We start from the raw sequence: 25,017 nt of genomic DNA, 5'->3' as shown, positions 1-25,017 counted from the left end.
TGAGAGACATTTCAGCTGTGCATTATTGTCATTAGGTAATAATCTATTTTTATTAAAGGATAAATTTCTTTACATAACATTGTGTAGATAAAGTTGTTGACATTGATAGATAAGTTGCAGATCTATATTAGTTTGTGACAAATGAAAGAAAAAATATTTGGAACTATTAATTATATATATAAAGTTTGATTACAGTAAGTGTTTTTAAATAATTTTCACCTGTTATCAGATAAGAAAGCATGTGGTAAATATCAATCACACATTTATAATTGGAGTGACAGATTTATTTGAAATTTTCTGTTTCCTAAGTGTTGATGATGATAAGCTCTGTAGGACAGTATAAATTAATATAGTTTGAAATTTACTGTTCATTATTAGACATTTTGAATATAATTAATGATAAGTTGTATAAATGATAAATGACATTTTGGATTTTTTTTTCTTTTCTTCGGTAAATTGCTTGAAGAATTTTGTGGTAGGTTTGTTTGTTATTCTGTATAAACTAATTTTCTGAATGCTATATATATTTATTTTTTTTGATGATGCGAACTAAGCTTATATTGTCTATTAATAAACATATATTTAGATTTCTGATTTTGGGGCCAGTTTTCATGTTGGTTCAAATCAGGGTCCAAAATTAAACTGTGTTTGATTTCAACATAGATTGAATATATATAGGGTTCTTTGAAATGCTGAATCTAAACCTGTATTCATTTGCATTATTAATTAGTTAAAACCACATTGTGGTCTAAAGGGTCCTAAATTAAACTTTTGTTTGATTTCATCAAAAATTGAATTCTTAGGGTTCTTTGATATGCTGATTCTAACAAAGTACAATGTGATTTTGGATATTGGACCATAATAGGTAAATGTCCGATTTCAAATTTTTCAGTTCTTTGACCACATTCATTTTGTGTCACAAACCTATGCTGTGTCTAATATTCAATCATAATCCAAATTCATAGCTGTTTTAAGCTTAAATGTTGTGTCCATACTTGCTCAACTGTTCAGGGTTCGACCTCTGCAGGAAAATCCGGTTTGCTGTCACTCTGACAGCCTCTTGCTACTGGATAATGTGAAAAATACCTTGACACATGGTTTTTGTTGAGCCTGCGACTTTTGTCGCAAAAGCGAGACATAGCGATCCTACATTCCGTCGTCTTCGATGTCGGAAGCGTCCACAAATATTCACTCTGTGGTTAAAATTTTTGAAATAATAATTACTTTCTTAAACTATCCTGGATTTCTACCAAACTTGGACAGAAGCTTGTTTATGATCATAAGATAGTATCCAGAAGTAGATTTTGTAAAAAAAAAAATCCTGTTTTTCCGTATATTACTTATAAATGGAATTAGTTTTTCTTCCAGTTAACATTACATACAGTCTGCAGTTGAAGTTTTTAAAACATTTATTAGATTCATAAACCATCCTTGATTTTTACCAAACTTGGACAGAAGCTTCTTACAATCAAAAGATATTATCTAGAGGGAAATTTTTAATAATTTTTTCCCCATTTATGTTGAGCCTGCGACTTTTGTCGCAAAAGCAAGAAATAGCAATCCTACATTCTGTCGTCGTCGGCGGCGTCCACAAATATTCACTCTGTGGTTAAAGTTTTTATATGACCGCAAAAAAATTTTTGTGGTCGTATATTGGTATGACGTTGGCGTCGTCGTCGTCCGAAGACATATTAGTTTTCGCACTCTAACTTTAGTTTAAGTGAATGGATCTCAATGAAATTTCACCATAAGGTTCAATACCACAAAAGGAGGTTGGGATTGATTTTGGGGGTTATGGTACCAACAGTTAAGGAATTAGGGGCCAAAAATAAGCATTTTTGTAACTTCCAGACATAACTTGTGTGTAAGTGTATGGATCTCTCTGACATTGTACCACAAGGTTCCATATCACAAAGGAAATGCTGGGATTGATTTTGGGGGTAATTGCCTCCAAATTTTAGGAATTAGGGGCCAAAAAGGGGCAAAAAACAAGCATTTTTCTAGTTTCATGAAAATAACTTGTGTGTAAGTGTATGGATCTCTCTGACATTGTACCACAAGGTTCCATATCACAAAGGTAATGCTGGGATTGATTTTGGGGGTAATTGCCTCCAAATTTTAGGAATTAGGGGCCAAAAAGGGGCAAAAAACAAGCAGTTTTCTAGTTTCATGACAATAACTTGTGTGTAAGTGTATGGATCTTTACGAAATTGTACTGCAAGGTTCCATATCACAAAGGGAAAGCTGGAATTGAGTTTGGGGGTAATTGCCGAAAACGTTTAGGAATTAGGGGCCAAAAAGGGGCCAAAGATAAGCATTTTTCTAGTTTCCAGACAATAACTTGTGTTCAAGTGTATGGATCTCTCTGAAATTTTACTGCAAGGTACCATACCACAAAGGGAAGGCTGGGATTGATTTTGGGGGTAATTGCCTCAAAATTTTAGGAATTAGGGGCCATAAAGGGGCAAAAAAACAAGCATTTTTTCTAATTTCAGGACAATGACTTGTGTGTAAGTGTATGGATCTTTATGAAATTGTACTACAAGGTTCCATATCACAAAGGGAAAGCTGGGTTTGAGTTTGGGTGTAATTGCCTTAAACGTTTAAGAATTTGGGGCCAAAAAGGTGCCAAAAAACAAGCATTTTTCTAGTTTCCAGACAATAACTTGTGTTCAAGTGTATGGATCTCTTTGAAATTGTACTGCAAGGTACCATACCACAAAGGGAAGGCTGGGATTGAGTTTGGGGGTGATGAATCATAAAGGGGGTTCAAAAAATTTTGAGGAGGGGGATTTTTTTTTCCTTTTTTTTCTTTAAAATTTTCCATTTTAAATTGGTTATTTTTGATTTATATATAAAAGCAAATAATAATGATATGGTTTGAATAGGTAAATTAAAAATTTTCAAGTTCTGAGACCACATTCATTCTGTGTCAGAAACCTATGCTGTGTCAAATATTTAATTACAATCCAAATTCAGTGCTGTATCAAGCTTGAATGTTGTGTCCATACTTGCCCCAACTGTTCAGGGTTCGACCTCTGCGGTCGTATCAAGCTGCGCCCCAGCGGAGCATTTTATTTTTAATTTTAATAACTTTCTAAAACTGAAAACATAGACAACAGCAAAAGTAGGCGAGACACTGGGTTCCGTGGAACCCTTACAAATTTTTATGTTACATGTTTACGGTTTATTTGCTGAGAATCAGTATCAGTATCTCCTAATTCATTCTTAAAAAAAAATAATTCACAACTTATACGTAATTTAAACATTTGTACTATGAGGTGATTTAGTGGTTTTTCATGAGTGACCCTGAACAGATATAACAGCATACATCCTGTTAGTCCCTCGTCAGGCCTACTTTAGAATATGCTAGTGCAGTATGGGATCCATACCAACAAAACGACATCCACAGATTGGACATGGTGCAAAGACGGGCAGCAAGGTATGTTACTAACAGATATCACAACACCTCATCTGTTAGTAGCATGCTTGAACATCTTGAATGGTCTACCCTACAAGAACGAAGGAAACATAGCCGCTTAATAATGATGTATAAGCTACAAAACAACTTTGTCAAAATCGATACATCCAGTAAGCTAATACCGAATGAACGCCCTTCCAGAAATAATAACGAAAAGGCACTTAGAATACCATCGTGTAAAACAACTGTACGGAAGGAGTCGTTCTATCCAAGAACAATCAGAGAGTGGAACACCTTGCCCAACTCTACTGTCTCCGCCCTGAGTCCTGAATCCTTCAAGGCTCAGCTCCGTCATTAGATTAAATGCCATGTTTTTAATTGCACCTGTATATATATTAAATTGCACCCATTCTCTTTTTGTTTAATAAATTTCAAAAATATTTCATGCGCTCACTCCAAAATGTGGCAGAATAGTCAACCAGTTGACGGTGGCCGCTTACCGGAAGAAGAAGAAGAAGAAGAAGAAGTGCAGGGGTAAAGATTTATTTAGCTGAAAATGAATCAACTTTTAAGCTTTTAAGAATTTTATTAAGATTCCTGTCATAAAGTATATCAAGAGAACTACTTGTTGTGGTAAGTAATATTATTATCCCAATCTGTCCAACTGATCTAAGCTGACATGCTGCAGATAACACCTTGATTTTTATGCCCCCGCTGCTAGGAGACGGGGCATTAAGTGTTCCCTTGTCCGTCCCGTCCGTCCCCAAAATTGGTTTCGGTTCTCTAACTTTAGTTTGCCTCAACCAAATGTTATAACACTTGTACACAATGCTTATTACCACAGATCAAGTTCGAAATTGGGTGGCGTCACTTTTACCGTTCATGAGTTATGCCCCTTTATAAACAAAAATTCCAGGATTTTTCATTTCCTTTTTCTAACTTTAGTTTGCCCCAACCAAATGTTATGAAACTATGTCATTAATTAGTACATTGACTCGTGCATATTTACAAGCGGGGGCATCTGTGGCCTATAGACACATTCTCCATTTATTTTTATTTTTATTGTTATAGTGGAAAATAAACTGAATTAGTACTGGGCCATGTACCTTGGTGTCGGTTGTGGTCTGTGTAAACTTTTTTTTAAATCTCTGAAGAAACCTTTGGATCTATTTCAGCAAAACTATGGCTGAATGATCATTAAAGAATCTAGTACAAGGTTTGTGTTTTTATTAAATTTTACCACTTGAAATTTACAAAATATTGAAAAAAAATTTGCTAACAAACATAAGAAAAAAAGATTTTTTTGGGGACAATATATATATTTTTTTCTATTAATCATTCATGTCTCTCTTTGCATTATTTTTGTGTGCTTACTGTGGATTCATTATTATTCGTTGGATACCAATTTTCGTGGATTTCGTGGGTAGCAGGAAACCACGAATTTAAATGTTCAAGAAATTACAAATTTGCTGTATGAATATATGCAGACTTTTTGAAATCCACAAAATCAAATATCCATGAAAATCAAGTTTTCCATAATCCACGAAAAATTGGTACCCATGAAAATAAATGATTCCACAGTATGTGAAAATTGTATCATCCCAAATAATATTTATTCAGATTCTTAAGGAAAATCAGGAATACGTGTATTCAGTATGGGACGATTACCCTTGGGACGAATTGACATATCAACATTATAATAAGTAATGTTGGTTTCCTTCCCCAAGACTACTAAACAACACCCCCCCCCCCCCCCCCCCCCTAGTCCTATATCACTTGAGAACTGGAGCCAACAACATGATCAACTATTGTCTTAATTATGATACCCTTTAGATGTGATTTTTAGTTTTTAACCGATTTTCGAAGGAAAAATCGGTTATTGATTTGGGGATGTACAGCGGGCGGGTGGGTGGCAAAATAATAATTAGAGGGACAGATTTATTTCAAAATTTTGTGTTTCCTAAGTGTTGTTAATGATAAGCTCTGTAGGAAAGTATAAATATAGTTTGAAATTTACTGCTCATTATTAATATATATTTTGAAATTAATTACAGAAAAGTTTTATAGATTAATATTAATTATTATTATAGTATTAATGATAAATGATATTTTGGAAATTTGTTTTTCTTTTTTTTTTTGGTAAATGTTTTGAAGAATTTTGTGGTAGGCTTATTTGTTATTTTGTATAAACTAATTTTCTGAATGTTATGTATATATTTTTTCTTTATGGAGCAAACTCCCTTAAAAACTAAAACTTATATTGTTTATTAATAAACATGTATTTAGATTTTCGATTTTGAGTCCAGTTTTCAAGGTGGTCCTAATCGGGGGTCCAAAATTAAACTGTTTGATTTCAACAAAAATTGAATATATATATAGCGTTCTGTGAAATGCTGAATCTAAACTTTTTTTTTTACTTTATCCTGTTTCAGGCTCCAGATTTGCAAATATCATTTTCATGCATGAAAATCTGGTTTGCTGTCACTCTGACAGCCTCTTGTTTATTAATGTTTTAGAATTCCTGTCTCATTGAGGCTCACCCCTCATCTCTCTTTATTCATGTCCAAAAAGGTTATTCTTGGGTATTTCAGAAAATGAAACATATGATAAAGATGAGACGAGGAAAATTAATTAAGAACCATATGAACTGAAAATGCACCAATGTCTGTCATATTTGTACATTGTCCTTGACCTCATTTTCATGGTACAGCGACTGCTAGAATTTTTTTTTATTGTTTTTTTGTCATGTGAAATAATAACTTATTATGAGTAATAGGATAACTTTATTTGGTATATGCCCAATATTATATGGGATCCTTGCAAGGTCTACATATCTGTCAGACAGGGTTAACCTGACCCAGACCTCATTTCATTGATCAGTGATCAAGGTTAAGTTTTCGTGATAAAGTCTCAGATACTATAAACAATGGGGACACTAAAATTGGTGTACGGAAATATTGTAAGGTGAATATGTCTGTCTGGCGGGTTTCATCTGTCCTTGACCTCATTTACATGGTTCATTGGTCAATGTTAAGTTTTATGCTTTTGTCCGTTTATCTGATACTATAATTTACATGTCAACTATATTTGGTGTATGGAATGATTGAAAGGTGTACATGTCTGTCTGGCAGGGTGCATCTGACCTTGATATCATTTTCATGTTTTATTATTTGGTGTTAAATTTTCATGGTTATGTCTATTTCTTAGATACTATAAGCAATAGGACAACTATATTTGGTGTATAGTATGATTGTAAGTTGTACTTGTCTTTCTGGCAGGGTTCATTTGACTGTGACCCCATTTATATGGATCTTGATGATGTTAAGTTTATGTGATATCTGTTTTAAAACCTTCATATTACAGACTTTCAACATAAATTCCATCATGATAAGTAACGCACTTAGCAGGCCAGAAATTTCTGCATGTGCACTCTAGTTTGAATATAGACATGTACTTTTTCTATGAGTGTAGACAAACAACAAATATGTACTGATTGGCAGACAAAAAATGACAACTTTTCCACTTGATGATTTTATTGCTTGATTAGACAATGAAGAACAATCATACTAATATCAGTATGGTTTACAACACACAATTATCACATTTATATTGTAATGTTACACACAATTATCACATTTATATTGTAATCATTCAATATGTAATGTTAGATAAAATCCTGAAGTTCTCCAAACATCTACAAATTATAATTATAATTTCATAACAGATGTCTTTTAAAAAACAGCAGTAACATAAAATAAAAAGCCCTATGTTGGAAAACACTTCTTTCCTTCCATTGAGTTGCACCAGTAAATAAAGCAGTCATAATCAATATAACTGTAGACTGGCACATGTTAAATTTAACAGTGCTATGATACAAGCATCAGTCCAACATAATTTTTCATTAGCCCTTTTGTTATATTAGAGGCGTCTTGAGAATTGAAGTTATAAATTACTCATGTTTCAGACTCATCAGCCATACCTATAATGCATTTGTAATTCACAATAAAACATGTTATTTCTTGTTGGGATTATTTCTGGTAAAGGGGAGATTACCCAATCTGAAATATGTTCCATTATAAAAATAAGATGATTGCCAATGAGACAACTATCCACCAAAGATCAAATGATGAAGATGCCATTTGCACATTACAAATCAATAATAAGTAGGTGTGTTAATTCTGTTACTTACATTCTCCTGATGCCTCTAATATGTATCACTTCAAACAATTTATTCAAACAAAAGTTTTTGTGGACTTTGAACACTCTCATGAAATAATATGTCATGGATTATTTTATACATATATATATTTATGACTTCTATTGTACATATACATATTGCACAATCAATATTTAAGGACAAGATTTTTTTTTAAAGAATCTTATGTTTTCCCCTTAAGAGATATTTAAATGTATAATGATATATGAAAACAGGATATTTGTCTTAATTTTATTCCACATAGAAATAACAGATTTGTTTATTGAAAAAGTTCCATCTCAAACAAAAAGTAAAAAATGTCCCAATGTTGCCCAATATACAGTACCAATGTTAAGTTAAGACTAACACATGGCTAGTCATTAGTAATTTTTAAAATTACCAATTATACTTTCAAACAACATACAAATGATTAACTAATAATGAAAGAGTTAGAGACTGACAAAAGCGTGTATTGCTCACCAGCATTTATGCCTAAATTTGACCAGTATTTCTTCTAAGGCATTTCCATGTACTCATCATAATCCAGCATTGTCCCTATAATACCGCTCATAATTATCATGCACTATGAAATTTATGTATTTTGCAACAAAAATTAGCCATTAAAATGAAGAAAAAAAACTTTTTGTAATTCAGAAAACAGTTAGTAGAATCATTTTTGCTTGTTTTACTTCTTTCCATTGTATAACATTTACTAGCACACAAAAAGCAGCAAGCTTATATGCTTTGCAACATCATCAGATATAATTTGAAAACCCGACTCCCTAAGGATGATTTTTGCAATTTTTGCCAAGTGCCTTCGTCAAAGAAATTATGCGACACAGGCCAAAAAACGCAAAGTGATCAATACAATTTCAAAGTTGACCTTTAGACAAAACAAAGGATTTACCGAGATTAAAAACTAGAAGATCTTAACTTTTTGAAGTTTAACATCTTCTATCTCAATTATACTACTTGACAACAATAGAAGTAGCACAACTCTGGAATGGTACAAATGTGACAATATTGAAATTCTAACTAGAACTGCATTTCATAGTAGACAGTTACAAGACCTATTCAAATGCAAACTTGACTCACTATATTGTATGGGTTTTTCTCAAGGTTTTACAGCATCCTTTGGTTTAGTTGTATAGTTGTCTGATTGATAATCATACCATGTCTCCATATTTTTTATATTAAGTTACCGGTACCATTTGGAGATAATTTTAACCCCTTAGAGATAATTCAACTTAAGTTTTATTACATTTAAGATAACATCCTGTATAACAAAGCATGATCTTTATTATAAAAGTAAATATTCAATCAGTGGGTTATAACATTAATGAAGAATATGACATGTCATCTCACATTCCAATTTCAAAGGATGCACTGCCTTTGGCAGAACCCATATCAAAGTATGAGTAACCAGGGTAATCATTTTCATGTGTTGTGACCAAATTCCTTTCTCTTAATTTCCCAGTAGTTACCTTGAGCGGCTTAAATGCCCTTTTATTTACCAATGCAAAAGAGATTAACAGGATATAAAAAATGTCTGACTACGGTAGCTCTCATTTTTTTGGGTAACACTTAGCAGGCAGGTTACAATCTACTGTAAATTCAGAAATTATTGCATGCATTTATTATTGCGATTTTTGAAGAATGGACAAAAATGCGAGATTAATTAATGCGATTTCAGGAAAATCTGCATTAAGATATATATATCGGATATCAGAACGCGAGTTCTTATTATTGCGTTGCTCACTTAGTCGCATTAAGCATTAATAAAAACCTCGCAATAATTTCTGAATTTACAGTAATCAACATATCAATATATCTGACTTTCATACGGTCCATGGAATATTTTGAAAAACTACACTCTATCAATCTAAAACGTGTTTTTGCCATAATGGTCATGCCTTTAATCTTAAGATAGAACACATACCGAGTCACTGACCAACATATTAACAATCACATCATTTCTTTTAAGTTTGGTCTCATTTGGTTTTGTGGCTAAGAAGAAGTTTCAAGTATTTTCAACAAATAAAACAAAGACATGCCAAGATATGGTAAAAGATTACATGGTTTTTGGTCAAATTATCTTGAAATAATTGTGTTTTTTTAAAAACAGGATGAAATTTGGCACAGTACACACAAGATAGTTTAGTTAAAAATCACTGTAGCTGATGTTGAATATATATAAATCAGCAGAAAACAAGGTGCTTGCTGGTAACTATAGGTGATAAACTCTGATTTACAACCCTGTCATGTTAAAACTATGGAATATTCAGACAGATATTTCAGAATGAATCAACATCACAAGCAATCACTTTGCAAAAACATTAGAGTGGAGGGGGTAACACAGCAGTGCTCATTTCACAAAACTGTAAATTTTGTAATTTTTTCCCACTTCCCACTTTTTTCCTTATATTTTGGAGATCCCTCTTTTTTAACCCCATATATCCCACATCCCAAACACAAATCATCCCCCTCAGAGTTGATTTTAACTGAATCACCTAGTGTGCACAGTATAAAGTTTATAATAATATTGGTACATAAAATAAACACCTAATATTTGTGTTTAGAAATCGGAAAAAAATCTCTTTCTGAAAATGATACTGAAGTGTGATCAATAAACTGACATTGATGTAGAAGTAACTTAATATGTAGATGGTTTGCACATTTATTGCACGTTAGTTTGAACACACATTAAAAGTAGGCTAAAAATAACCACACCATTCATCCTTACTGTACTGTCTAAAAATATTGCACTTTTCATTCACAGAATCTAAGACCTTAAAAAAGCTAGAAAATTTGAGTATTATTGTAAAACAGGATGAAATATTTCTTCCTTAGTGACAATACATTTTCAAATAATGACATCAGTAATATAATTATGATAAAGATATACTGTTTTATGTTACACGAAGAAGAAGAAATCAATTTTGATACAATTGTTAATAACTAAAATTAAAAGGCATACGAACTCAAATTACTTCTTTCTGATATATAATGTATTCATATCGATTTATTATATCTTGTTTAATTATTTTCATTATACAATGTGTTAAATTTTTCATTTCAATTAAAAACAAAAATCATTTTTGAAATGGAGAATTGTCAAAATGTGATATCATTTAATAGTTTTGAATGGGAAAAGTTATCTCATACAATTTAAACATTGCAAATGATTTGAAATTACATTGTAATAAAAAACAATATGAAAACCAGAATTAATCACAATTTAATAAGACACAACCTAGAAAATTTGATCAATAGAAAGGGACACACAACCAATTAAAAGCTGCAAGAAAAACAATAAAATAAAAAAAATGAATTTAAACAAACTAAAAACTAAAAATAGTATAATCACACAAGAATTGCCCAAAATTATTTGGTATAATGATTTAACATTCCCTCAGAAATAAAATTCAAACTTCAATATGTGACCATACAAAAAAGGGGTCTATGGTTAAATACCTACTGACACAATTTGTTTTTGTTAGTATCTGTCGACGAAAGAAACTCAAAACTTGATCTGCAACTCCCTAGACATTGTTAAATATAGTACAAAAGAATAGGCAATAAATTGGTGACTATTACATAAATGGATCGGCAGCTAGAAGAGATTTATAACAAGAGAGAATTATAAAAGAAACATAAAGTTTGTATACTCATTGTCTAAAAATCATTAGAGAAACAAATTCTACAACCGTATCTCATGTGAAAAGACATTTCTCCACTGATGACCGTATAAATTCTAAATATTTAACATGCTCTGCAAGCCTGGAATTTTTTATTTTGAAAGTTTATCTGTCTCAAGAAGAGAAATATTGTATCACATTCGATGCAGTGGTAGTTTATTAAAATGGGTTTACATAACGTATTAAATAAATTATATACAAGGCAATAAAATCAATAATAAAAGTCAGATTTTCATTGAAAATGATCATATTATTACACAACTTAAACATTGTCATGTAAAACAATATTCCTAAATTTCTAATACATGGTAAGCACTATATAACTGAAACAAATTGCCTTATGTTAAAACAATATAAAAAAAAAACTGATTGAACACTGTAATCTGTGTGACTAGACCATAGTAAAATGCACAAATAAAAAAACATTGTTGTATTGTATCAAAAAATATCATTATACAATCAGTAAATTGCAAACTCTATTCCAATTCACCTATGATTCAGAACAGGGACTTTCTATACTAGTTATATATATTCTATATTAGTATAGACTGTCCCTGTTCAGAATGTACAGGATTAGGGGTAACTTTAATGTTTTACATCAAATATGAAAATAACACTACTACTCCCTTTTATCAAATTGTAAATATTGAGGATCTAGCATACCAAAAACTATATAGGCTACACCTAAAAATGATTACCCAGAATTCTTTAGATTCTGAAACAGTGAATTGCCTTTCTAAATGTTCTACAAAAGTATACAAAACTGGCTTGTGAGCTTATGTTATATAATCTATAACTTAATAGTAAATGTGTTTAATACATGTATTCATAAAATTTTCCCTTATTTTATTATTTTTTCAAATGCAACATGTAAGCACATAGAAAATCAAATGTAGGTAGCCTGGATGAATATGACCTGGATGAAAAAAAGATTAATCAGATGGATATTGTTGGAAGGTTCTCCAGGAAGTTAACTTACATTATATACAATCAGGAAAGGCAGATGAATCTGTTTTGAGAGATAACTTAATGAAATTATTCATGTATGCCAAGACCTCCAATAAAAGAAAATAATATATCTTTACCTATTTCAGCATATTCATCCAGTTTGCAAGTCTTGCTTAAATGTTTTTCAATTTTGTACAAATTTATTACCTGCATTTTGATCAGATGATAAGTAAAATATTCCTTTTCATTTTGTTTTGGGCAAGGTTATTTATTTTCAGGCCATTTTCAGTTCTAACTAGGTCAGAATATTCATTTTCATTCTGTTTTGGGCAAGGTTACCTATTTTCAGTTCTTACCAGAACAGAATATTCATTTTTATAATCCACCAGGCCCACCCAGAATATCAAGATTAAATGAAGATGAGTTTCTATTTAACCCACAAACTGACACAGATGTTTGAACCAATAGCTGAGGGTGTGGATAGGGGACCCTTCATTCTGTATTCTTTAATTTTTTGAAGCATTTTTCTTTATCTTTAAAAATAACGTTTATTCTTTAAAATTCTCATGAAAATCCTTTTACAATTAGATTTATTTGTTATTACATGATTTCTTTAGTCTGTACATGGTTCATTTCTGTAATCAGTATTATATTACATAATTCTTTAAGTTTCAGTTAGTTTTTTTTCTTTTGCATCCCATCATTCTCTTTACTTTAGCTAGGCTCATATTTATCTATTCATCATTTTTTTTGGCCATTATACTCTATTCTGTAAACCCCATTCAGACCCTCATAGCTGAAAGAAACTTGGAATGTCTGTATTTCCAATTTTCGTTTCCATATTTTGAATTTTCCTTTGTTGAAGCCTAGATTTAGTATCCTATAGATTTTACAGAAGTTTCGTAAGAATCATATTACATATCATCTTACCAAGTAAATTACACCCATTAAATATGGTTGCCTTGGGAATAAAAGCAATTTATTTAGTATCTGCATGTAACATTATAACTAAGTACTAGTAATAATAGAACAATTTAAATAGGATCAACAGATTAAATACGACATTTAAGCATTGTTAAAAGTGTTACAAGTAGTTGACATTTGCAGATTAAAATTAACTTCAAAAAAATTGACCTACAAACATATTATAATGGGACTACTGTTATCGGTTAAAAAAAGATCAAATTGGAATTGACTGATCTATTTTTTTTAACTGATCTCAATTTTTTTCTTTGCTGCTACATTTGTGTGTACTAGCAGAACCTTCTCATAGGATAAACTCTAACATTGTCTGATAAAACTGAAAGTTTGGAATATAAATTTTTTTTATACAGATCTGATACTAAATTAACCAACTGAGACAAAGCAAAGCAATCATGTCTCAAGATCAATGATTAATCAATGTAAGTTAAGTTCTTTGGAATTTTAACAAATGTTTAAGGTTTAAAAAATAAAATGTCAAGGGCATGAAATTTCCAAACTATTTCATCTTTTTAAAACAAAAATCAGGCATGATGAAAGTGAAAGATTTATATTTTCATTTAAATAAAAATGGTCAATAATATTATTTCACTGGATTATTTTAGTGCACAGTTTTTAATTTAAGTTTTGAAAAACTAAGAACATGAAGAATATGAGAAAAAAAATTCAAATATTTTATTTTCTGTTGTGAAAGCAGAAGTTATTTTTATCCAAGATTTCTTATTTCTCTAATTTTTGTGCTATTTTCACATTTCTTGACCAGTGTGAGAAATATAGTTCTCCTCACTATTGAAAAATTTGTTCTCGGCAAATGATTGGTCGAAATTTAATTATGACGTCAAATTTTCTTGGTTTCTTCTGAATTTTCCTATTGTGACGTCATGAAAAAAGGCGACCATGCGTGATGACATCACATATAAAGAACACAACTTTCTGCAAATCTTTGAAAAGGAAGGATAAGAATCATTTGAGAAACAGATTCCACCACTATAACTCGTGTATTGCGATATTTCTCCACTCTCAACAGTTAAATCTAAAGTATTTAAAAAGCTCGGCAAGCCTTGCGCTTTAAATATTAAAATCTAACTGTCTCGAGTGGAGAAATATCGTTACACACTTGTTGCAGTGGTGAAATCTATATGTCTCAAACTGCTCCATAATATATTAAGACTTACCAATTTTTAAGTCACATTTACCCTAGCTACATAACATATTCAATTAAAGTTCCAGGAACATCACAGGACATACATGTAGGATCTAATAGAATTTGAAAATTTGATTTATAAACATGATAAATAATTATATATTACATAATCAGCCATGAAATAATTCATATTTTAAATCATAAATCCAGTAAAAATTAATTTGTACATATAGTTCTCAAAATAAACAGAAACTTTTTCAGATTCAAATTACACAAGAATATTGAATACACCAGAATATTATTTCTTAGTTCTTAACTGCGATCAAGGGAATTCTGGTACATTAAAAATGTATAAATTTAATCAAATATATAATGCACATTCAATTAATGTAAAATGTCAACAATTTCTCACTAACCTTCCAGGAACAATATGAGAGATAAAAAGATATGCCAATATAAAAGACATAATGCATTACAAATTGAGTAGCATACTATCAGAATTAAATTAACATTACCCGGTATTAAATATCATGCAAAAGTAGCAATACTTAGTACCTTTGTTCATGTTATTGTCACAAAATTACAAATACACAAATGAACTTTAATCTTTTTACATTCAGTCAATTAGAGCACATATAGAACATTATTTTTTGTGAGTATGAGAAAATTTTAGGACTTCAGTGTGAGTTATCTGAATTTTCTGATTGAGAATAAATAATCAGTAACAAATCAAAATCTAAATCAACTTTAAAGACTGTCAGTGGCAAATATTTCATGCATATTCTGGAAAAGTAACCCTGTAAAGACAAATATTGTATTATAAGGCATGTATGCTATGTGAAATATAGTTTTCATAATGATCATAATGATACAATAATTATATTAACAAACTAGTTGCCATAATCCATCCATGCTTTTATATGTGTATAAGTAACAAAAAAACCAGCAAATAATTGTAGCAAATTTCATTGTCACCTTGTTTGTTCATATTTAGTGATTTATAACAAGTAGAACTACATGTAAGGATAAAAAAAAACAAAAAAAAACTATTGTTCAAAATCCAAAGGCAATGTTAAGAAACAAAAATTGGACGCCCATTCCATTAGAAATATTACATCTTCATATATAAGAAATTAAAAAAAGATAAAAAAAAAGTTCAAAATTCAACAATCAATAATGATTTACATTGTTCATATAAATTTAACAAGAAGTATTGCAACCCCCATTTTTCATCATATCTGCAACAGAGCTACCTTTTTACAATTCAAACTTTAATTTTCTCACAAAAATGTTGTTTTTGTGAGAATTTTTTTTAGATAAAACAGATATTCTCAAAAAATAAAACATGATCTTGTACCTAATAAAGTTTGTCAGTCTTTGTGTTGTATAAAAACAGTTTCATTGTTTCATATGTGTTAAATGAATCAATTAAAAGTAAAAAGAAACAAAACATATCATAATCAATATTTTTCTATCATAAAACGTACTTTTAATTGGGCAAAACAGCAAGTGATGGAGGCAACAGATTGTGTCTCATACATGTACATATGCAGTACATCCTGATAATAAATAATACATACATGTATATGTGTAGCAGAAATGTCTGTTTACGTACAGAACCTATATATACATTGTACAATGTAGCAGAACTGCATGATAATTATCACAAAGCACCATAATTATACACATCAATTTTCTAAACAACAACTTGGCAAAATTAAAATGCATTACTGATAGAGCTATTGTGTCTTGTCTTTCGACTACCTTCATCTTGTTCAAGCACTTGGCGATTGGAAAGCGCTTCAGTCCGGTGAAAATCAATCTCAGCATAGGAACTGGGTCCTGGTGCTGAGGGAACAGTTGCAACGATCGAAGAAGGAGAAACAATCCCTGTTGAGGGCTTCGAATTTGAAAAATTTCCTGGACCCACTTCAATATAATTTAACTGATGAACTGCTGGGTTCTTAGGATTTATATTTGTGTATTCTGGTTCCCTTATCATTGGAGGAGGGGGTATTGTCGGTTTAGATTCCAGTCGACCATTATCTTGTAATGGCCCCACATTTATATATTCTGCTGGTCGCTCCGACTCAAAAGCTGAATCTTGATCAAAAACTTCATTGATGTTTGTATCATCACAGTCAATAATATCAATGGAAGGATGTCTTCCGTCAGAATCTAATTGTCTTTTTATGTTTGTTTGTTCCTGCCTTGCACCAGAAGATTGTCCATTCATATTCAAATTTAAATTTGTTAAACTCTCAGTACTGGTAGGAAAATCAGGGTCAATATAATTTAACTTTGGATCAGTTTGTTGCAATGGATTGTGCAGAAAGTCTATCAAAGCAGCAGCGGCAGTATCTGCTGTGGATGCTGCCGAACCATTAGCTCTTACAGGTGCCGTATTCTGGTATGTGTGTTGTTCATGTTCATTTACAACAGTCTGATTGACATAATTCATTTCACGCATACTTGAAAGTCCTGTATTTCCATTAGGAATAGAAAAGGCCATCAAATCACTCATTTCGATTGTTGATGGCGGTCTGCTGTTCGAATGTCCATGATTATCAAATGCTCGACTGGAAGACAGGTCTCCCTGTCCTACTCTCATTATACTTTCCTGAACAGCTCTAAACAAAGTCTCTGCTCGTCTACATTTAAAGGCATAAATTCCAGGTCCAGTGTAGCACCGTCGCCCACTTTCAAAGGAGAACAATTCTTCCTCCCATCCATAACGTCTTAAGCACCTTAATGGCCATGTAATGTGATCTCTGCCTTTTTGACGAAGAATAAGATCTGTATCAGTAATTTCAATTTTTCCAGGATTGTGTTTTATGCCATTTTCATCGACATTGTAAACTCTAAATACCAATGAATTTCTCCCTCCGTCTCTTTTTGACAAAATACAACCCATTCTTCATCACACTTACTTCATGTATCTGTAAAATAAAGGTAAATAATGTTAAAAAATCTTATTCCAGTTACCTAGACTTGATAACTTGTCCACCAGACCTTCAACAAGTTTTCCTATAAGAAATAACAAGACTTAAACATTTCTGCAACTATATTCTGGAAGGATCTTTCTGATAAACTTTATTCAATAAGTACTTACTTTTCACATGTCACAATGTTATAACGAATGCATAAAGCAAAAGGAATTATAGATACATGAAAATATAGCAGACAATTCGAACTTTTTATACTTTTTTGTGACAAAAATGTATTTATCTATCAAACTGTATCAAAATTAAACTTAAAATGCCTGTATTTACAAACAATAAACTTGCTTTTATGAAACTAATTCCTGTAAGTATCAGACATTGCAATACAAGTATAAGTGATACTTAAGATATATATATTTTTACCACAAAAAAGAATCAAGATGGTCAAAATTTAACAACAACCAGCACAAAACATTTTAACTATAAGGTATTTTTAAGATTGCATATATATTTGAAATTTTTTCGTGAAGCTGTCTGATTTCAAATTTGATTTCACATCGAATTCTTTTCTTGCAAAGTTCGGCTCCAAATTGAACTTGTATTTTGAAATGATAGTAAGAGTCCCTTCAAGCAGTTATTCAGTAAACAAATCAATGTCAAATTAATACACTGTACTACAATAACAAAGATAGCAGCAAATGAAATTATACATATTCTAAAAAAACATGATCAATGTATAACAATGTTGTATTCTGTTCTTCAACTACCATTCTTGTTTCAAATAAAAAAACTTACAAAAATGTATCCGAGATTGAAAGATAAAATCCAATAAATAAAACCTTCCTGATGAAATGAAAACGAAACACTTTCATAAAAATCTACTTGAGTGAATAGAAATGAAAATACTAACAGTATATGTATACACTGATAGTCATAATTTCCCACACACTATTATATCATAAATGGCTCAAAATATCCCAATTTTGTCAAAAATACATGTATTTGAAGATAATATCATGTTTGTAGGATGAAAGCATGATCCATCATTCCAAAATAGAATGATACTGTTGCAGGTGGCAAAATTATATGTCCAAAATATTTATTTATGTCAATGCTCTTTCAAAATCAACCGAGAACAATCATTACTGTACATATTGAATAACTGTTTTTATCAAATATTAAACCAACTTTTGTCAGATGTATGAGACATAAAAAAAAATTCCCTTGTGTCCTGAAATATTCATTGAATTAAATTGGTCGGCCTACAATTTTTGTCAGATTTATGAGAGAAAAACAAATCCCAGGTGTCTTTAAACTGAATTGGTTGGCCTACGCTAAAATAAACCCACATTAAAGACTGAATTCTAGAGTACAAATCAAATTTAGAATAAACATGGTCTAATCTGACAAACTTTTAGTATGATATCGATATAGGGTTATCTTTAGAATTTATTTAACAGTCTATCGTGACATTTTAATCAATGAGGTAATGGTCTAATTATATTGTATATATAAATGAATTTTTCACTTGATTATACTGTTAATAAACAGGAGTATACTTTAGTTGTTTTCACCAAAACAGTAGCTGTTTAATTTTAGTGCATATAATTTGGGCACTTGGGATCAATCCATATTTTAAATTTGCCAAAATTGATGACATTGGATTAATGTGTTGAGCCTACTAATCACATGTTAGTGTCATGGCTTTTTTCCAATTACATGTAAATTAATGTTCTTCTTACTATTATCAAAAATCTTGCATTTATAATTTTTGTGAATGTTTTATTTTCTTGTGTTTACTTTGGATACATTCATCTTAGGCACCAAATATACCAAAATATGACTACAGTCAAAATATGCTGCAAACAGTCTTCGATGATGAATTTTAAATCTATTTTGTCATTAGAAACAACATAAAAAATATATAAACCATCAGTTGAACAAGTAACAACACCGAACAGACATAAATGTCCATTTCTGAGGTAATTCCCAAAGCAGCATAAGTGAAAATGGTAATTTTTCAAACTTGACCTCCATCATTAACAACATATCAAAATTTGAAAAGCAATGGCTGAATGATTCTCAAGTTATTGGACTGAAACAGCTGGAGTGGCCAAAAACTCCATCATGACAGTACTACCCCAAATTACTATAACCAGATTTACATCTGAAAACCCCTAAAAAAACATATAAAATTTGATTGACAGTAGCATATTATATAAAAGCTAATGGCCACAATATTCCAATTAATGTGAGAACTTCACAAGTGAGTTGAGACAGGATATTGTCTTATTGATTTTATGGCATGTATAATTTACTTTGGGTATCAAGGTGTCAATATTTTATATTCTGTCATCTTTCAAGGATAAGACACAAGATACAGACAATGCAAGACTATATATATGAAACAGTACAGTGATTGAAGCAAATCAGTAGTTTTAGAATAGTATATACATGTAAAAAGTGATACAATTGGACAAAAAAAGATACAATATTATAACATCTGTCTATTTCCCACAACTATCTGGACTTCAGTATACTACTGTCTGTTTTCTTTTAAATACTTTTGAGACAGACCTGGTGTTACCCAAAAGATATGTGTAGCAATTTTATTTGGTGACAACATGCCACTTCTGAAAATTTCGCAAAAGTCAAAACTGAAGTAGAAGAGATGTAGACTAATCTCAATGAAATGCAAAGACCCCTATATCAATACAGGACCTGTCAGACTTAGATAAGATCAAATTTAAGAGATGATTCAGGACCTTGGTACTGAAAAAGTTCTATTCTAACAGAATATTGGTCAGTAAAACAAAAACTTGGTATCAAGGCAAAAAAATAGTTGTGTTTCCTGCCTCTCTCCCTGCCCTAATTTTTCATGCCCACCCTAACATGCCTAACACATTTTATGGACATTTAAGGTAATGCACAGTTAATTATGTCCCATTATTTAAAGTGAGGACTGTAAACGTCCAGAACATTTTCCTATATACATGTATTCTATGTGTATGTAAAATATTCCAAAAAATAAAATTACTTTACCTTCCTACCTTCCCTATTTTTTTCAGCCAGAGTGCAGGAAAAAAAATGTTTTATTTTGGTTTTGGCTTGAAATAAGTTATGAAGAAACTTTCTGTATCATAATTTCTAGAAAAACCAGAGTTACCACATCAAGAATATAACTTCTTCATATACCATTGCCGGTGGTGTAGCTTGGCATTTGTTATTACCGAGGCAGCGAGGCAAACCCCCAGAAGCTGTTGAGGTTTTGCAATTTGAACAAGAAGAATCTAATAAAAATAATAGCATTTGTTTTATTTTACTTCATCATAATAATGTTAATATGCCTTACACTAAGTTATACTACAGATTTATTAGTTGATTACTGGTACCTTCATCATTTTCAATATTCAGATGAATACATAAATGTTCTCAAAAACATTTACCACTTTCAAATTGAACCTTTTCAGTGAACTTCACAGTTTTTAAATTCTTTACAAATAAAAGGAGATGGATATGGGGTATACTTTAATGACACAACAAGTCAACAATACAGCTGTGAATCCACCAAGAAACTATGTCAGCTGACTTACAGAAAAAAAAAAAATCCGGATCTCAGCTAGCGCTTTACAAGTGGATGCAACAACAAGATTCAAAACCTGCGCTCTGCAATGCTGAAAATATGCTCTTGGGTGGATTTGCTTTATGCGGGTTTAAATACCAGAAACATTACCAGACATCATGCTGGCACCATTTCTTTAAAAACTAGGAAATAAAGACACTTTTATTTGTTGTTTTTTGCCCTGATATTTCTTGGAAGGTCTTCAAATTCTTACATGATCCTTACATGGTTTTAAACTTTTTCCCATTGTGAAAGTGACAACCAGTGAAGAACTAACAGAAACATTTATGTTTTTCTGAAGTCTTCGAAATAAATAAAAACAGTTTGGTTGAAAATTTTATATAGAAACTGACATATATGTATGAACTAACAGACATATAGTTACACTATATATGTCGCTGGAATTAATGACTCCTTTGAATATTTAAAATTCCCTGCTAGGGAAAATGTCAACACACAATGATATTTCCAATTTTAGGCGTTACCGATTATAAATGAGGGTCTTCAAATATCTATTTTCAATTCTTTTTGTCCATAATTTGATTTTCATTTCTTTTATATTTTAGAACCATTTTTAATAAATCTCTATTCTTTTAAGTTTAAATTAATGTCAAGGCATTTTTCTGTATTCTGTAAACCTCAACCACCCTCATTTACTAGAAATTATACTCACACAAAATTAATAATTAACTGAATGGTCAAGTGATTTGATCAGGGAAGACTCGTGAATTAGTTCATCATCTATTCTACTGATTTTGCTTGGGGTATGATTATATAAATTTGTCAGTTTCAATTGTGTTGATTTCTTTGACTCCGACATATTTAGATTACTGAAAACTACCGTAAAGGGGTCGGGATTTCCAATTAAAGGAGGCAAATGTTTCCATTAGTCTTGAACTCGCAAAGGGTATGAATAAAAAACGGCAACAAGACGATACAAGTCGGTATATAAGCATTTAGTAGCCAGTCTGCTGCATTTTGTGAAAATTGTTTAAAAGATTTTAAAGAAAGTTTTTTTATTTTATTTTTTTATTTATTTTTTTACCGTGGCAACTGCCTTGGATGCCTCAACATAAGCTATGCCAATGATAGCTGGACTATCATGATACTTGATTAATATAACCATGTGTAATATAGATAATCTATTTTCTCAACTTAATTATATATATTGTTAACAGAAATGCATGTTTTTTGTAAGGTCATGGTTATATAAAAAGAATGTAGACATGGTAATTTTTCTTACCTTCAGAATTGTTTATAGCATTCCTGAGGACTTTATTCAGTATTTTAGATGGACAAGTGAATCAATCAACCTATTTAGTGTAAAGCAAAGGAGAGATGTCCCTTAATCGCTGAATCTTTCTGCAATGCATTTGTTGACAACTTTATATTGATAATTTAGTACACTTGTTTTGGCATACCGAAATAACACAACAGTGCAAAAAGAGTATTTTATTTTATGGTCTAAATAAATGGGGAATGTGTCCATGGGACACAGATGATGCCCCCTCTTGCATATCATATAGTTATAAAGGGACATAACTGAAGAACGGAAAAGTGACACTACCCAAATTTGTACTTGATCTGAGTTTTGTGGTAATAAGTATTGTGTATAAATTTCATAACATTTGGTTGAGGCAAACTTAAGTTAGAGAACTGAAACAAAAAATTCAGCAATTTTTCCGTTTGTAAAAGGGCACAACTCTAGAACAGTAAAAGTGACACCACCAAAATTCAAACTTGATCTGTGTTTTGTGGTAATAAGCATTGTGTATAAGTTTCATAACATTTGGTTGAGGCTAACTTAAGTTAGAGAACAGAAACAAAAAATTCAGCAATTTTTCCGTTTGTAAAGGGGCATTACTCTAGAACTGTTACAGTGACTCCACCAAAATTCAAACTTGATCTGTATTTTGTGGTAATAAGCATTGTGTATAAGTTTCATAACATTTGGTTGAGGCAAACTATAGTTAGAGAATGGAAATGAAAAATTCAGCATTTTTTCCATTTGTAAAGGGGCATAACTCTAGAACAGTTAAAGTGACCTCAGCAAAATTAAAACTTGATCTATGTTTTGTGGTAATAAGCATTGTGTATACGTTTCATAACATTTGGTTGAGGCAAACTAAAGTTAGAGAACGGAAACCAACTTTGGGACGTACAGACGGACAAGGGTAAAACTTAATGCCCCATCCGCCACGGCGGGGGCATAAAAACATTGTGGAACAAATAATAATTTTAGAAAATGTGGCCCAGCGTAACTTAAACTACCATAAAAAGCAATAGCTGGACAAATGAGCAGATCATTCTGCATACATGAGGATCTGGATGGGGTCCTTCATTTCTGTATTATTTTATTTTTTAGACCATTTTTCTCTACTTTTTTATACTTTTAGCCGATTATTCTCTATTCTTTATATTTTAGCACCTCATTATTCTCTTTTCTTTATATTTTAGCACCTCATTATTCTCTTTTCTTTTTGGTCCATTTTTCTCTATTTTAACAGTTTTAATTTTAACATAAAATTCCAAAAGGTTTGCCAATTAATTTGAATCAAAATTATCATGATTATGGTATTCTACATCACATTATGGTCAACTACACATGATGACTTATATATAATCACAGTAAATATTACACTGATTATATCATGGTTATGCCAAAGGTCTGAAAGTGCCATATGCTACAACATGTACATGTATAATAGGCACACTTTTTGTTTTATAGGATACGGGCACAAATTCAAAGCTGACAATAAAAATGTTTTTTTTATAGAATGATGAGAAATATTTGATTATAAGTAGCCTTGAAAAATGTTTGTCCCAGTTTCAAAATACATGTAATTGTTGGTAAAGTGTGGCATCCAGTAGATCATTTTCCATAAAATATTCCTTAGGGTTGCATAAGATTATCAAAAGTCAACAGTAATATAAATGTTGTACATGTAGATAGTTTTGACATTATTTGATTTGGATTTATTTCCAATGGCTACCGAGTTGGAAGGATAACGGGTTCATTTTCCTATTTCACTAACCAAATCAAATTATGTGGTTAAAGCATGTTTGATAAAAGATTCTTGTATATATATCTTGTATATAGAAAAATTGGTTATCACACACAAAAAAACCCACTTATATCACTTGCTTGGTTGCTTCAGAAATGTTGATTAATAAAGGCTTTAACAAATGAAGGTTGTTCAGAAAACAACTTTTTCTGAAGTCTAGCAGTCAGTATAGCAAGTTAAATGAAGTAATTTGTGCACGTTAACCTCAAACATGGTGGCAAAAGGAAGTATTACTGTAAATCGTACTCAAATTCAGCCAATCCAAAACTATATATTGTGCATTGAAACTGAATTGTACCCATTCAAGGTATTATGGGAATTATTATCCTTTGGAAACCAAAATCATGAAAATTAGTGACACAAATGAAGCACTTCTACTTTATAGTGAGTAGTGACCATCTTCAACATGCTGAAAGTTATGTCACTAGTATTACACATGACCAGTTAAACAGTATGTCTTAACATACAGTACATTCTGCTTATATTAATGTTTGAAACAAAATAAAATCATACTTAAGTCACTTTAATTTTTATCTAAATCGTTGCTAATCTGAAATGAATATCAAGGGCACACCTGTAAAATTTGATGTCACATAAGAAAATGTTTGATGTCACATAAGAAAATGTTTGACGCCACGGTGCAAAAGTGAGGTGTCCAAAGAAATACCACAGAATAGCTGTATGTTTTCAAATATCTTTATTTTGGGTAACTGATCTTGTGGAAGAGCTACATACAGAAATTCAATGACAACATTTTCGATAACTCTGTAAATTATAAACTATTCTAACATGTCTAAACTACACATGTATCTCTTATATTTTCTTAAATATATTTCAATCTAAGTTATATAATATGTGTGTGAAGGGGAGTGATTGAAGGGTTGCTTGATAACTTTTTTTTTCTACAAAAATATATATATAGGAGGAATTGAAATAAGGAGTATTTTACAAGATTATTGTCCTACTAACTGTACAATATAAAAATAAGGAGATGTGGTATG

General features: G+C 31.1%; 1 protein-coding gene across 1 annotated transcript in view; it reads right to left on the bottom strand.

The window, feature by feature from the left end:
• Window positions 1-6,936: 6,936 nt before the first annotated feature.
• Window positions 6,937-25,017, bottom strand: part of LOC127725602 (fibroblast growth factor receptor substrate 2-like) — a 31,948-nt gene continuing 13,867 nt past the window's right edge. The window contains exon 2 of the mRNA XM_052232689.1: window positions 6,937-17,326. Coding sequence (XP_052088649.1) covers window positions 16,105-17,301 — 1,197 coding nt within the window. The 5' untranslated portion in view covers window positions 17,302-17,326 and the 3' untranslated portion in view covers window positions 6,937-16,104. The remainder of the gene's footprint in view (window positions 17,327-25,017) is intronic.

This window comes from Mytilus californianus, unplaced genomic scaffold, assembly GCF_021869535.1.
Source record: "Mytilus californianus isolate M0D057914Y unplaced genomic scaffold, xbMytCali1.0.p SCAF_15, whole genome shotgun sequence".
Lineage (NCBI taxonomy): Eukaryota > Metazoa > Mollusca > Bivalvia > Mytilida > Mytilidae > Mytilus > Mytilus californianus.
Note: the sequence above shows the minus strand (reverse complement) of the source record. Positions and strands in the feature narration are given on the sequence as shown.